We start from the raw sequence: 15353 nt of genomic DNA, 5'->3' as shown, positions 1-15353 counted from the left end.
ATAAATGGAGAGTTCAATAACCCTACACAAAAACTGGGCTTAATCACTTATTTTTATATCTACTTGTAACAGAACTAACTGGCTGACACTATCATGATGACCAAATAAATTAAAAATCAAAATTACCTGTGCAAAGGGAAAAATAATAGATTACTTTTAAAGGAAGAAGTTAAGCATCATATATTGAATGATACGACAGAAAAGAAACATGGGTAGGAAGGATGAGAAAACAGCTTTGTTTCAGGAGTTTACTAATTTTTCCTATTTATTCTGATTTTGCTGTGTAGAAACTTATTCTCAACTACTGTTTCTAGAATAAAGGGCAGAATCAACATATAGATGAAAACTGATCTAAGAGAACCAACCTATGCTTTCTCAAACAAATTCTTTCAAAGCACAATTGCCTTCTTTTTTTGCTTATTTCCTATCTCTCTCTTTTTTTAACTTTCTGGGACAATTTTCTAGCCTTAGCTTCCAACCTTCCTATTTAAATTTGTATTTCCGCTACTATCTTTTTAATTCCTAAGAGATGGCTCTTATTCTGAGAATACTTCCTTTCTATAGCATCCTCTACTTCTGGCACATGTAGGGCACCTCCTATTAATTTCCAAAGGATAGCAAGTGTATTTTATATTTTCTTCTGCTGCCTGCATTGTCTTTGTTTCCTCAGTCCCTTTGGTTCTACTGTGTGTGCTGCTCTTTCGATGATCAGTGACCACCTCATATAAAGAACGAAACTGGTAGTGCTGTGGACAAAGGTGGGAGGTTAACTAAAAGAGGTCTCTCCATCTGGTCCCTGAGACAGAGTCTTGCATTGGGGGCTCCCAGATGTTAGCGTCTCAGGGTCTTTTCTCTGGACCCATTCTCTTTTCTCCAGAGAATAGTCCCCTAATCTCTTGTCTAGGGTAGGAGAAGGAGTGGGGGCAATACCTGTAATACTTCCCTCATTTCTACATTTTATGAAGATAGTCTGTAAGACAGGGGCTGTAACAGACACAAACAACCCAAGGGACATGACGCAGGGAAAATCATACATAAAATAAAAGACACCAATTTAAGGCTTTTGCATTTTTCTTCCCCAATATCAGAGATGGGCCGCCAATAGCAGCAAGAGGAAAAAACAAACGCCCAATTAGCGCTCTGTTTCAGTGCACCCCAACTGTCAGAGACCCAACTATTTTTAAAAGCTGACTTTCTGAGTTGTTTGTTCATACTTCAAAATCTCAACTCTGACATCAGGAAGGACGTTCCAGAGTTCGGCAATTATAAAGCAAGATGAGCATGGTCAACAAGAAAGATGCCCCTGTTGTACCTCAAGTGAGTTCACACACCACAGGTGAATCAGCTCAAGTTCCAAACTATAGAAATGATTCCTGTCTCTTTATGGGGTATCCTTCATTCAAGAGATATTTCAAAGAATGTTCACTGCTATAATAAATATTTAAAATGTCGCAATGTTTGTAAGATTCTATAGTATATTATGGAGATAGAAGAGTAGATGACTCGAGGGAGAGCCTCCTTCACCTCTCTAAGAACTACGTGCAGTACTTGTGGGAAGTACACAAATCTCAACAGACGAAACGCAGGGTTTTTTGTTTCTTTAAAAAAAGATCAGAAATGGAAGTGATACTTGAGTGTCCCATTTAATTTTCCTCCAACGTTTAACAATGAATATTCCCCTCCAAGGCAGTATTTTTCTCTTTCTCATTACTTTTCAATTTCTTTCCAACTCTCAGTCTAATTAACATACATCATTCAACCTTTACTTCTAATATCATGTAAATAAATAGCTTCAAATTATAAAGAACAGATAACAGGCAGGAAAAGGTATTTGATGAGATGCACAGCTCATACAAACCGTTTAATTTAAAAAGGAATTAACTTCCTCTCATAGGTTACCTGTAATCTGCCCCAGAAATCTGGTTCTGCCAGGATCTAAAGTGATCTGGAAGGCCTGCGTTAGTCATCTAGGTGCCCAATATGGCAGTAAACCAATTTAAGTTTGTGTGGCAAAAATAAGAGGACAAAGCCATTCATGTGTCTCAGGTCTGAGTCTCACTCAGCTCTGAGGGCCATATTATCACCTCTTTACAATGGTCCAAAACCCATCCTGCACACAGGATGCCTTCTCAAAGATCCAACATCTAATTTAGGGGACACCCTGTGTGACAAAGCAAGGTTTTCAAAAAGAGTAACACTAGGGCCCTTGGATTGTTTAACAAGAAGATACTGGTCACCATCCAAGACCTAGCAAAAATCTCTGGGGACGGGACCAAGAAACCTGCATTTTAAATTAATATTACAGGTAATTCTTATGTACACCTCATCTAGAACTGCTGACACAGGGAACAGAGAGATGACGAAAGAAGCCACATGAAATCCAGGCTGGGAAAATCCCCAGCAGAGCACCCAAGGATATGGAGCACAATGGAAAAATGGAATTAAAAGGTTTAAAACTTGTGGTTAAAGAATCTCAGCTAAACTATTTAATGAGACGTTTCCAATTAATTTTGGTTTTCCATAGCACATCTCTTAATGGAAGGAATATAAACCAAATTTCTGAATTTTTACATTAAAATTTTAAGAACTGGAGGCAACAGACTTATTAAAAAAAAAACAAAAAACAAAAACCCAGTATAAAAGGCAAACTAAAGAATAAAAAAAACAAAATTTGCTTTTCTCCAAGATGTAAAGCTCAAAATCCCCTAATCTTGGAGTTGTATCATTTGTTAGGTCATTAAAACCCCCCCTCAGTATTTTCCTTGTCCCCAAACTCAGAATCTTTCACTGTGATCAACAATAGCATTTGTATTAGTGCTATGAGCAGGATGAAAATGGTGTGGGGGGGATCAACTGGGGTCAAATGATAGTGGTTTTAAGATATAATATTATCTTCCCTATACTCTGAAGAGTGAAAAAATATGTCCACAGAAGAATAAGATTGATAGAATATCAGTGCACGTTTTTGAACTCCTTTGCAACACTCTATTTTCTTAAACACAATCCAAGGACATGCTGTTGTAACTTTTAGAACTACCTGACTAAGAGCAAGGAAATGTGTTTCTTTAAAAAAAAAAAAAAAAGCTAAGCTCTCTATTTTCAATTAGGCTGCACTAAGTAAACAAGGTTGTTTAATGAATAATAAAAACCTTCAAGATGGACTGACTTGAATGGCTTGAAAACTCCGAAGATTCATCTTTAATATCATCTTGTCGTCTTTGGACAAGGCGGGAAGCTCGCTGTTTGTACAGCTGATGTATTGCTGATTCAAGTTCATTAATCAGTGGCACCTGTAAAAATACAACACACTCCGTAACACCAAACTCCTCAGTTGCTTACTTAGTTGAGGGTTCCACACTATTTCCGGATTTCTGAAAAAGTACCCTCTATGGACAGAACAATCATGAACTCCCAATGGGACACAAACTGCAATTCAGTTCTACGATGTTTGGGAAACATCTCTTCTTTTAATCCATATATACAGCTATAATGTCCAGTGCCTAGTTATTGGAGTAAAAGTTCGGTTAGGAAACTTAACACTTCAGTATTAGTAAAGAGAGCAAGTAAAGAAATGTCAAAAACTGTAGTGCTTTTCTTTCAGAATAAAGTACTTGCAAGTCTCTTAAAGTCCATTTTTAGTTTTCCAGCAGCATGATCTACCTCAGAATTTTTGTAGCTTAAAATAAACCATTATTGCTGTGCAGTACCAAAAAAAAGGCAAGGGCTCCATGAGCAGGTAAGAATGCGAGTCTGCTAACTGCCCAATTCTGGACACTTAAAACTGCTCTGCCACACGTACGTGCCAAGTACCTTAACAGTAACGGAGGAATGTCACACTACACTGTAGCTTTACTACACATTCTTAAATGTGAACTGCATTCACTACAGTAGTGAGGCAACATTTCCAGCTTTCACTAACCTAATATCAGTATCTCAAACTCAGAAAGCTAGTAAATATTTAAATTTTTCCATATTTTGTAATGAAATAATAAAATTCATCACATGAGTTATCAGTTTACGAAGTCAATGAATTTTTCCAGGTTAATACCTACAGCTAAGCATTCGCTCGGTTCATACAGAGTACAAAAGCTATAGAAGGAAACCTCACTTAAAAAGAAAAAACAAAAACAAAAACAGAAAACTTTCTTTATCAATATCTTATCTTATAAACCAAATGCTATGAAACTTTCACAAAACACTAACAACCACTACACATACCTGAGGAAACCAGAAATTCTAGTTTCCTGATGGTTAGTGCAAATGGAAAACACATTATTTAGAGTTTGGGAACACTGGCACCAAGTGTTATAGCAGCTTCCTGAACTGAACAGACTGCAAATGGAAAATAAAAAAAGGTAGGTGGAATTCAAAGATGTCTGTAATAAAAGCAATTTTATACACTTGCATGATTCTGTTGAAAAAGTAGCAAATGTTCACAGAAAGATCAAACTGATGGAGTTATTTTAATCTCTAATATGCCACACCATGGGCAACAATGTCCCCAAATCTGCACTGATTATCTTAGACAGCTGGGCCCACAGGCTCTATCTTTAAAATTTACAATGAGTGATTTTTTTTTTTTTAAGCATTTAGTGCTGTATTACTGGACTTACACCTCTCCACCCCCTTATTTTTTTCACACCACACAGGATGAAAAGTAAATGTACCTATATATCTAAGGTGCATTCTTTCAGTCCTGGAGATTATTAACATTCCTCTACTGTGAGAGCTACACACCTAAGGTTGCATCAGACAGAGTTATTCAATTTATAGTTAAAAATTCTGATAATGTAAATTTTCTGTTTAGGTAACTGGAACGCCTTTCAACAAAGCTGAGAAAATTCTGAGAATAAAAACCTTCAAATACATTTTTCAGCTCTCTTTCATGTTTTTTAACAGTACTGATTTTGTCTCAAGAGTATGCACCATGACAATTTCTTTACCCTCTCCAAACTCAAAACTGTTCTTGACTAATTTTATTTCAAGACCAAATTTAAGGTGACAAACACAAGAAGGAAGATTGACTACAGGGAAACAAAACAATGGAAAGTTAAAATGATCTTTAAATAATTAAAAAATCTAAATTCAAAACTACTTAAACTTTCATAACAAAAGAGAAAAAAACAAAGAAGTTATCTTTCTATGGCCTTAACAAGTTTTTATAGTATAAAATGAATATTCAAATGTATCTAGTTATTCCTAAATATTTCCAAGGCGACAATATATGACAGTATTAACTTAGAAGCAGTCTCTTAATAAAACTCAATGCATATGAACATATCAAAATGAAATAAAATATTCATCCTTAAAAGAAAGGATTATCTTCCCTGTAAGTGACTCTGAAACCACATTAGCACATCTGAAGTGATTTCTCTAGGAACATGGTAACTGATCGTGATCGATAGAGTATATATTGCTTATTTCTAAAACAGCAATTAAAAAATTATATGAACTAGGCATCCTAGTAGTCTCTTTAGTTCAAGAATGACAAAATCTAGTTGATCACATTACCGTCAATTTTTAAGAGTTAAGCTTACAGTTACAAGTATTTAAGCTGACAAAGTTCTAAAGCAGAGGCTCACATACTTCCAGGAAAAAACTCCACAGGGACAAACCTCACTTACAAAGTATGGTTTAAGACAGAGATCCTTTCTCCAGCCACAAAAAGTTATTAGACTCCCACCATTTCCGCTGGGCTCAAAAGGACCTTATTAATAGGAAGGACACGACCACCAGCTCTGACACCTATGTCTACTTCCCACCTTGACTCTAGCCCCCTGCAGTCAAACCTAGGTTTCTTTCCCACCCTTGCACTTGTCACCCTAAGCCGGTGATCTGCCACAAGGGATATCATTGCTCAAACTCTAGTTGCTTGTCCAGAAATCAGGCGGTAAGACAAGAATATGATAAATGCTACAGATAAGACCCAGTGAATGCTATCTCAGCCTACATCAGACCACAGACTGCCTAGAACCATCAAGACCCATGAGGAAGACAGGCTAGCAGTGTTCTTTTATGAGTCTTTGGCTTTAGGGTATTGAAGTAATCAATGAGATTAAGAGATGACAAAATGCTCCTTCAAACATACTATGCTTACAGTTTCTATGCTAACCCACACAGCCAAGAAAAAGGGGAAAATGTGCCTTCTAATTCTGAATCACTTGGAAGTTTAGAGACAGGATATTCAAAGATATTAATTTTTCTTTAAGTCTACAAATGCTTAATAAACCAATGCACCAAATACATTTATCTTAAAAAAGAAAAATCAATTAAGAGGTCATTTGAGAAGAGGATCCTATGTACAGCTAATTTTAAAAATGCAAATAACCAGTATAGTAGAATGCAAAAAACTATTCCAAGTGACTAGCATACAAAAAAACAAAAAACAAACTTGGAAGAAATGAGGCCTTCAAAGAAATTATGACCAATGTTATAGTTCCTGATATGGATGAAGCATAGGCTTATTTAGATTAAAAACTCTCAGCAGCAATGGTGACCAACTTTATTTAGAGTTAAAAGAAAAAAAAAAACCTAACAAAATTTTGCAACTTTATGCCTATTTGGAATAATCTGTAGAAACAGTTTAGAGAGAAGTTTAGACCTAAACGTAAAAAAGAAAATTCCACCAGAGTCCCTTATATTCCAGTATTTCAGGGCAGGCCAAGTGTACCATTATATTAAGCACAACTTGCCAAAGTCTTATTTAAATACGCTTTATCTTTTTTGTTTTCAGCAAAGGCACTGTTTGCCACCCCCAAGATAGAATGTCGCTAATGAAGGAAGTGAAGCATGGCTTTTCATCACTTCTAGTGCTGAGTTCAGTGTACCCTTCCCGAGAAATACAGAAAAGATCTAAACAAGGTCGTCTAGACCTCCCTAATTTTGCCTTAGCCAAAGAGATTAATATTTTTGCATTCTTACCTTTTCACTGAAACACTCAAGCAAGTCTTGGACATACCCTCGCATTTCTTGCAAAAATTTATACCGTTCACCAATACCCCCAGAAGACCCTTCTAATCTTTCAATAGCCCTGGTGGAGTCCACTCGGCTTCGCAGGTGTTTCTCGCGCTGCTGCCGGTTTGTTCTGTGTAGTTCTTTCACGGAGTCCAACCTTAAGAACACAAAACGATAAACATGACACATTTACATCCAAAAATCTATGCTGTCAGGACTCTTGCAATATCATAATAATGCACTTAGTTCCACTATCAGAATTTAAAAATACTTGGGAGTGCCATCTTTTCATCTGTACCGCTTTTTTGTCAAAAAAAAAAAAGAAGGAAAAAAAAAGCAGTTTACAGACTTCATATAAAGTTATTTGGTGTGCTAACCAAAATCGGTTTTGCTTTTCCCCCCATATCTTGACTACACTTTTCAGAGTCCAAGAGGTACGAACTCAGAACTGTCTTCAACAAGATCATGGAGTGGCATTTTTTAAAACTTTTCAAGGCTTCCACAGAAGTAATCCAAGAAGGGAGCAGAACAAAGTATGACGTCATCTTCTGTTTAGCTTTTGAAGATGGGCCAGTGAATCTTCTTTGCCGATATTCTGCATCTGCTACCCCAGACTACATGTGGCCTGAGGGAACAGAAAGCTAGAGGACAGGTCTTTAAGAAGTTGATCTGCCCTACCTGTCTTTAAGCTGTTTCTTTACCAAATCAATAGTAACGGGAGTCATCTCATTACTGGGAGTTTTGAAAGGGACTGTATTATCTGTTTTTTGAGATTTGGCATCAGATGATCCGTAGGCAGTATAACTATAAGGAATGCCGTAGGAGGAACCGTAAGGCATCGTCTGGTAAGTGTTCTGGTAGTACATATTCACTTCAGTGGGCTGACTTGATTGAACCTAGAAAAAGAAACAGGATAAATGTGTTGGGGTTAAAAAAACAAAAACAAAAACAAAAAAAACCAGCAAAAATTATACCATTTTCCCAAATACTATGTTAATTAAAATAAATAGTTGCAGAGCTCTTCAGAATCAATTAAAGGTAGGGCCGGACGAACATGCTAACTCTAATGGGGTGACTAGATTCATTTTTTTTTTTTTCTTTTCAGCGTAACAGAATTCATTGTTTATGCACCACACCCAATGCTCCATGCAATACGTACCCTCCATAATACCCACCACCTGGCTCCCCCAACCTCCTACCCTCCACCCCTTCAAAACCCTGACTAGATTCATTTCTAATAAGTTTCAGGAAAACATAATATCAAAGAAGTTTAGAGTTGAAAGGGACATAAAGAATAATCCAAGGCCATCATGTTATCAATGGAACAGAACAAATGACTTGTTTTAAGTAGAGAATAAATAGCAGAGACTAGAGAATGCCATCTAAGTACCCTATTTTCTTTTTTTTTTTTTTTTAAAGATTTTATTTATTTGACAGACAGAGATCACAAGTAGGCAGAGAGGCAGGCAGAGAGAGAGAGGAGGAAGCAGGCTCCCTGCCGAGCAGAAAGCCTGATGTGGGGCTCGATCCCAGGACCTGGAGATCATGACCTGAGCTGAAGGCAGAGGCTTAACCCACTGAGCCACCCAGGCGCCCCAGTACCCTATTTTCTTAACATAAACCAAACATGCACAAAATTCTGTGTCAAAACACCAGTAACAAAAATAGTTTACATTTATGCAACATTTCCACTGTTCTACTTAATTCTACAGAGCAAATTTTTGTAACTATTAAGGAACAGACTCTTCATCTACAGTTTTCATATCATAGAGAACTCCATCTTCCATAAAATAATTTCTAAAGTCAGAAATAATAAGCTCTACAGAAAAGAAACATTTCATCTGAACAGTGGTTCTCAAGTTTAGCGTGCATCAGGATGACCTGGGAGTGGTGGCTGTGTACCCCCACCCAGTTTCTCATTCACTGATCTCAAGAGGGTGAGAATTTGCATTTCTAACAAACTCCCAGCTGATGCTGCTGCTAGTGGTTGAAGGGCCACTCTGAGAAACACTGATGTACAAAACCAGAAATCTTTCCATCGTTCTTTTTTTTTTTAAAGATTTTATTTATTTATTTGACAGAGAGAGAAATCACAAGTAGCAGAGAGGCAGGCAAAGAGAGAGGGGGAAGCAGGCTCCCCACTGAGCAGAGAGCCCAACATAGGGCTGGATCCCGGGACCCTGAGATCATGACCTGAGCTGCAGGTAGAGGCTTAATCCTCTAAGCCACCCGGGCGTCCCAATTTTTCCATCATTTTGGCCATAAAAAGCAAAAGGCAATACAGTTTCTTTTAAAAGCTTATTGGAATTTAACTTTATGTGATTTTCTTAATTACATTAGTTGAATGAATGTCAAAGATTCAGTTCAACGTGCAATATGTTTTTAACTCAACAAAACAGGCAATAAAGGTTTTTTCCCTTTACTTTTTAATTTTTGAAGTGAAATCCTGCAGTTCTTACCTGAGGGATATTAATTCCTTTTCTTATTTGCTCCTGTTCCCATCGGCTGAGCTCTTCATCTTGTTCTCCAGTTACTAAAGCATCATCATCACTCCCCTCGATGCCTGCAGTCATGGCAGTGAAGAAAATTAAATATCAGAAAAGCAGGGAGGGAAGAGATGCTATCCTGACACTTCGCAAAGATTAAGCAAACCACTGGTATTCATTCAGTCTCCCTAAAATGTCAATCATGAGCTCCTCTCCTTTGATACTCCTGACTTTGTCTTACCCAAAGTATCCCTTGAAGCAAAAGGCTAAGTATTACATAATCTTAAAATGGCTATCAGACACATGAAAAAATGTTCATCATCACTAGCCATCACGGAGATTCAAATTAAAACCACATTGAGATACCACCTTACACCACTTAGAATGGCCAAAGTTAGCAAGACAGGAAACAACATGTGTTGGAGGGGATGTGGAGAAAGGGGAACCCTCTTACGCTGTTGGTGGGAATGCAAGTTGGTGCAGCCTCTTTGGAGAACAGTGTGGAGATTCCTCAAGAAATTAAAAATAGAGCTTCCCTATGACCCTGCCATTGCTCTACTGGGTATTTACCCCAACGATACAGATGTAGTGAAAAGAAGGGCCATCTGTACCCCAATGTTTATAGCAGCAATGACCACGGTCGCCAAACTGTGGAAAGAACCAAGATGCCCTTCAACGGACGAATGGATAAGGAAGATGTGGTCCATATACACTATGGAGTATGATGCCTCCATCAGAAAGGATGAATACTCAACTTTTGTAGCAACATGGACGGGACTGGAAGAGATTATGCTGAGTGAAAAGTCAAGCAGAGAGAGTCAATTATCGTATGGTTTCACTGATTTGTGGAGCATAACAAATAGCATGGAGGACAAGGGGAGTTAGGAGAAGGGAGTTGAGGGAAATTGGAAGGGGAGGTGAACCATGAGAGACTATGGACTCTGAAAAACAATCTGAGGGTTTTGAAGGGGCGGGGGTTATTGTAGAGGGCACGGATTGCATGGAGCACTGGGTGTGGTGCAAAAACAATGAATACTGTTACGCTGAAAAGAAATTTAAAAAATTAAAAAAACAAAAAACAAAAAACTTTAGGAGGGTTTCCTAATCTGTGAGCTTGACATCAAATCAACAAAGGAAGAACAAAACCTGAAAGCCTCTAAAGAATGTTAAGCTGATTACAGAAATTTATGCATGTAAAGTGCATAACACAACACTGCCTACTCAGGAAGTGCTCAATAAACATTCGCTATCACAATCGTGCTTTGGCTTTAAAAAAATTCCAGTAAGACACTTGTACCCAAGCAAAAACAGTCCTCAAACATTAAACATAGTTAAGTAAATGTGGGTACTTTGTTTGACTCTATTTAATAGCAAATCATATTCAACAGCAATGCAACGGGCTTATTATCTTATTAAATCAAGTTACCTATTTCCTCAGCGATTTTTTGTCTTTGTGACTTTTCCTTCACAGAAAAAACTATGCGGCGCTTCTCATCATCATCTTCATCATCGCTGGCATCATTCTCGTCTTCTCTAACAAGGCGGCCTTTACCAGGCTCATTATCATGAGGAGTGAAATCTCCTAATTCTCGGGCCATTTGGCGCTTCTTCCTTGCAGCATGTATAAAAGCTGCATCGGGAATTTCTCCTGGAAACATATGGCAAGGATTATGAAAGACGGAGACATTAAGGCATAACATTTCTAGTTTCTTGAAAATATGAAGGGTAAAATAATCTCAGCAAGAGAACCCTGTCGTAGGGATGGTCTAATGTTAGTTGCTCGTGGCCCCTTCCCAAACTGTGCCTGTCGTCCAACTAATTTGCTTTTGATTTAGCTTAAATGGAAACTAGAAGCTGCTATAAGGACACTAAAATATATATATGTAATGGCAATTTGTATGAGAAAGAGGGGAAGGGAAAATCCACCACAGCAACTTTAACTGTGACTTTTTTTTTCATTTTTCAGAAATAAAAGTAATCAAATCATATAACTGAACTAGAAAGCAAACAATAAAAAAGGTGCCCACGAACACACCTTCAAAAACCGTTATAGCATGTTTCTGTTGCAAATAATCTTCAACTCAACTGTAAGCATACTGAATACATCACTCTGTACTTAATTTTGCCTCATATTAAAGCACAGTATGTTTTTTCCATGTTGTTTGGCATAAATACAATTTTTAATGGCCTAACAATATTCATGGACGAAATAAAACACAACCTACTACATAATCGAATTGACCTTTCACCTACAGTAAAAATTAATGCCTCGCTACTTGTCTAATGTTATTTTAATAGCTTTGGAACTTCCCATCATGTAAACGTATCTTAATTTACTATGCTGTTCCTCCCCTGCTACACACTTTTGTTGGAAAACTGGTCACCCGGTAAACAGATTTGCAAACTATTTCTTAGAAGTAAAAGGAAGAGTGTGGGGGCATAACACTAATAGCAATTACTTTTGCTTTTAGTAGATTTCTAAAAATTAAGTTTAAGTCTAAATCTGAAATACATTAAAAAAAAAAAAAACTTTAGTCCCATTTATCCATTTACTTGAAGCCCCACATTTGCTCTGATTAACAAAAGTGCCTGAGAATAAACCTAGAAAAAGTGGGAAGTTTCTAGTTCTTTCACTTTATTTGCAAAAGGAAACACCTGGGCTTCAAACAGGAACGTCATATGAAACGCCACGTAGCTAATTCCTTCTTTCACCATCTTTCCACATGGCTCCTCCTTGGGGGCTTCCTTCATTTCTGAAAAGTATCTGCAAATACACACCTGGACGGAGAACATTCAAAGAAGATAAAGCGTTTGAAAAGGCTCCACCAGCTTTCGGCTTTTCTTCCTCCTTCTCACTTTCCATATCCATTTCATCTTCACCGTGTTCACTGATGATCAGCCCATCCTCTTGACTGGTGTCCTTAACATGTCCTGTTTTGTCCAAAGGTGGTTCACCTACATTTGTGAAAAAAGCTATTAAAATGTATTTAAAACAGAATGTATAGGGGCGCCTGGGTGGCTCAGTGGGTTAAGCTGCTGCCTTCAGCTCAGGTCATGATCTCAGGGTCCTGGGATCGAGCCCCGCATCGGGCTCTCTGCTCAGTGGGGAGCCTGCTTCCTCCTCTCTCTCTGCCTGCCTCTCTGCCTGCTTGTGATCTCTGTCTGTCAAATAAATAAATAAAATCTTAAAAAAAAAAAAAAAAGCCTATGTTCTAAAAAAAAAAAAATAAAACAGAATGTATAGATTAAGTAGGCACTCTTTTATTTGTTTACAGGCTTAATTTGTCCAAGTTTAAACTATTTTAATTATTTATAAGAAACTCAAACCACTAATGTATGAAAATGTAATATCCAATAATAAGCATTAATTGGGAAGTAAAAGTAATATAGGGGTCAAAGGGGTGCACTGGAGGTTCTGCTCAATTTCGGTTTGAGTTCATTTTACCAAAATTTTATTAAATTTATCAAAATTAACTGTTTCTTCCTCTAAACTCCCGCTGATAACTGTTCATACCTCTTTGAAGCATTAGTTCACTTAGTATCAGCATTTCATTAAACTCTAAGCCCCTTTGAGGCAGCTTTCTATCAAGAACAGTGTTTATGGACCACATAAACCTCTCTGTAATGAATACTTCAGGATTATCTTCATCGTTCACCACCATATGTCATCCACCACCTGAAGGGGTAAGACCCAAAAGCCACATTTATACAATCCAACTCTGATCCCACTGCCATGACTGAATGTTCAAGCATGTTTTGTGACCAAAACAGAGACAACCTAATTCTCTTTCCGGGAACCTGGAACTGAGACAGCGAGGCAAGTCAGAGACCAGGTGGCACTAAAGACAACCACATGTAAACCCCGAAGGGGGCTGCAGAGTGCCATATTCTGCCATATGGACAGCGTGCTCCCTAATTCTGAGACCTTTCACAAGACTACTGGAACACTGCTTTCCTGCCACCGCGGTCCAGGAGGCATCACCGTAACTTTACGGAGCTTTACATCCTTGTAACTAAATAATCCTACTGCACCATCAGTTACAGGCAAAAATCAAGAAAATCAAAGTGTTTTGCACCTCGGGCACTGAACCTGGCACACAACAGACACAAAGAATATAATGAAATAGTACAAGTTTATTCGAAATATGATATTCTTCTCGTTTCCCTAGTATGTTCCACTCCCAAAAAACGTTTCAAAGATTCTCTATTCTTTTCAAACCATATTCCATTCCCCTCAATAGTAATCGAAGGGATAACACCATGTCCCCCTACACACACTTTATACTTTACTAAGATTTAGGTCATTATGTCTTAGGCTCCCCAGTTTCCTCATCTACCATCCTACCTCATTAGCCAAAGCCTTCCTTCTGAAGTGCATTCTGACACTGTGAGATATAAAAATTCACCTTATCAGACAGATACGGTTAGATGGGAGTCAAAAACAACCCATTTCCTTCTACTCTAAACCCAAACTAAATCAATGGCTTTTAACAGAACTGTGAAAGGTCATATACGTTCAGATAATGATTTCTGCATATTTTAAAAGACCAAGCAAATACATTTTATGATCAAATCCATACAAGTGCACAACATGGTTACAGTTGAATTTTTGTTAGCCGACATGTATTATCCTTCCAGATGTCTTTGTAAAGAGATACTAAATAACCTTTCTCTAGGCTCTCAGAGGACCCTCAATTTCTTCTACTACCAAATCAGGAAACTTACTCCCATGAACATTCTCTTTACCTTAAACTTGATCAGGCTCTCCCTCGTCTTTCTTCTGTCTACAAACATGGGTTTCTCCTTATTAAAAAACTTCTCTTTGATCCCAATGGTCCCTCTGGTGACTCTCCTCTACTTCTCTCTCTGACAAACTTCTAGAAAGCAGTGTGGACCTGCTGCCTTCTACTTCACCAACTTGTGCGTCAACCTGGGCAAAGAGCCTTTGATTTCTCTCAGTCCAAGCTCCCACACCAGCTAACCCAATGACTGAAGCTACAATGAATTCATACAGTATTGTTGAGCAAGTTAGCAAAAGATGTTCCTTCATCCAAACAGATAGAGCTTGGCTAGTGGACTCGTCTCTTCTGCCAGACACCCTCCTCCAGAAAGAAAACAATAGCAACACTGCCAATGGCCTCTCCTTGGTCCTTTCTTTTTGACTTTTCTGGTACTTTTTCATACAAATGAGCATCGTCATCTTGAAACTTTTCCTATCTCTTTTTTGGCCTTTATGATTTTATTTAGTAAATCCTCTTCTCTGTGTGTACACTTATTAAAGGTAGAAGTCTTTGTCACAGACAAAGGTCACAGGTCACAGAAGATCTCATAAATTCCAGACTCGCTTCAATTTCTAAGTGCTCCTTTCTCACTTCTCCTGACCTTTCCTGCACTATTAATACTGCATGCAGTTGGTTTTCAAAAGATTTGGGGAAAAAAGCAGTTTCCTAGACTCTGAAATAATTGGTTCCCCTAAAAATACTCCTCTTCCTACCTGCCTTCCCTATTTCTATATATAATACAGCATTTTTCTCTGTCACTGTGTCACAAAAGTTCAAAGTCTGACTGTTTCTTTTAAATCCAACAGCTAAAGTATATATATCAAGCCTACCGATTTTTCCCTTGGAATGTTTTTCAAATAATCCTTTCTTTCAAATTCTTTCTTCTCCCACACCCATAAGTGAACAGTTTTAACTCATCCAAAATTTCCCATTGAGTCAGGAAAAGCCTCAGTGTCACTCAACTAAGACCTTTTTAAACTCACTATTAATGGATCAAAACCGGCCCTTGATTTTAAAACTGTTTTAGGCCTCCAATCTCTCCTTATGCCAATCCATTCTGCATGTTAATACCAGGTTAAGGTTTCAAAAGGCATTTATCATGTCACCATCTTGGCAAGCAACCCAACAGCAA

At 37.8% G+C, this 15353-nt stretch overlaps 1 protein-coding gene across 2 annotated transcripts in view; it reads right to left on the bottom strand.

Moving 5' to 3' along the window:
- PAXBP1 (PAX3 and PAX7 binding protein 1) overlaps positions 1-15353 on the bottom strand; it is a 37438-nt gene that overhangs the window by 18150 nt on the left and 3935 nt on the right. Inside the window, exons 3-8 of one of the 2 annotated variants that reach the window (XM_047720914.1) lie at positions 12219-12413; positions 10867-11088; positions 9414-9517; positions 7633-7850; positions 6922-7111; positions 3167-3290 (exon numbers count right to left, since the gene is read on the bottom strand). In XM_047720914.1, coding sequence (XP_047576870.1) covers positions 3167-3290; positions 6922-7111; positions 7633-7850; positions 9414-9517; positions 10867-11088; positions 12219-12413 — 1053 coding nt within the window. The remainder of the gene's footprint in view (positions 1-3166; positions 3291-6921; positions 7112-7632; positions 7851-9413; positions 9518-10866; positions 11089-12218; positions 12414-15353) is intronic. The other variant, XM_047720925.1, reaches the window with a different exon arrangement.

This window comes from Lutra lutra, chromosome 1 (genome assembly GCF_902655055.1).
Source record: "Lutra lutra chromosome 1, mLutLut1.2, whole genome shotgun sequence".
NCBI lineage: Eukaryota > Metazoa > Chordata > Mammalia > Carnivora > Mustelidae > Lutra > Lutra lutra.
The sequence above is the reverse complement of the archived record's forward strand: the minus strand, read 5'-3'. Positions and strand labels throughout refer to the sequence as shown.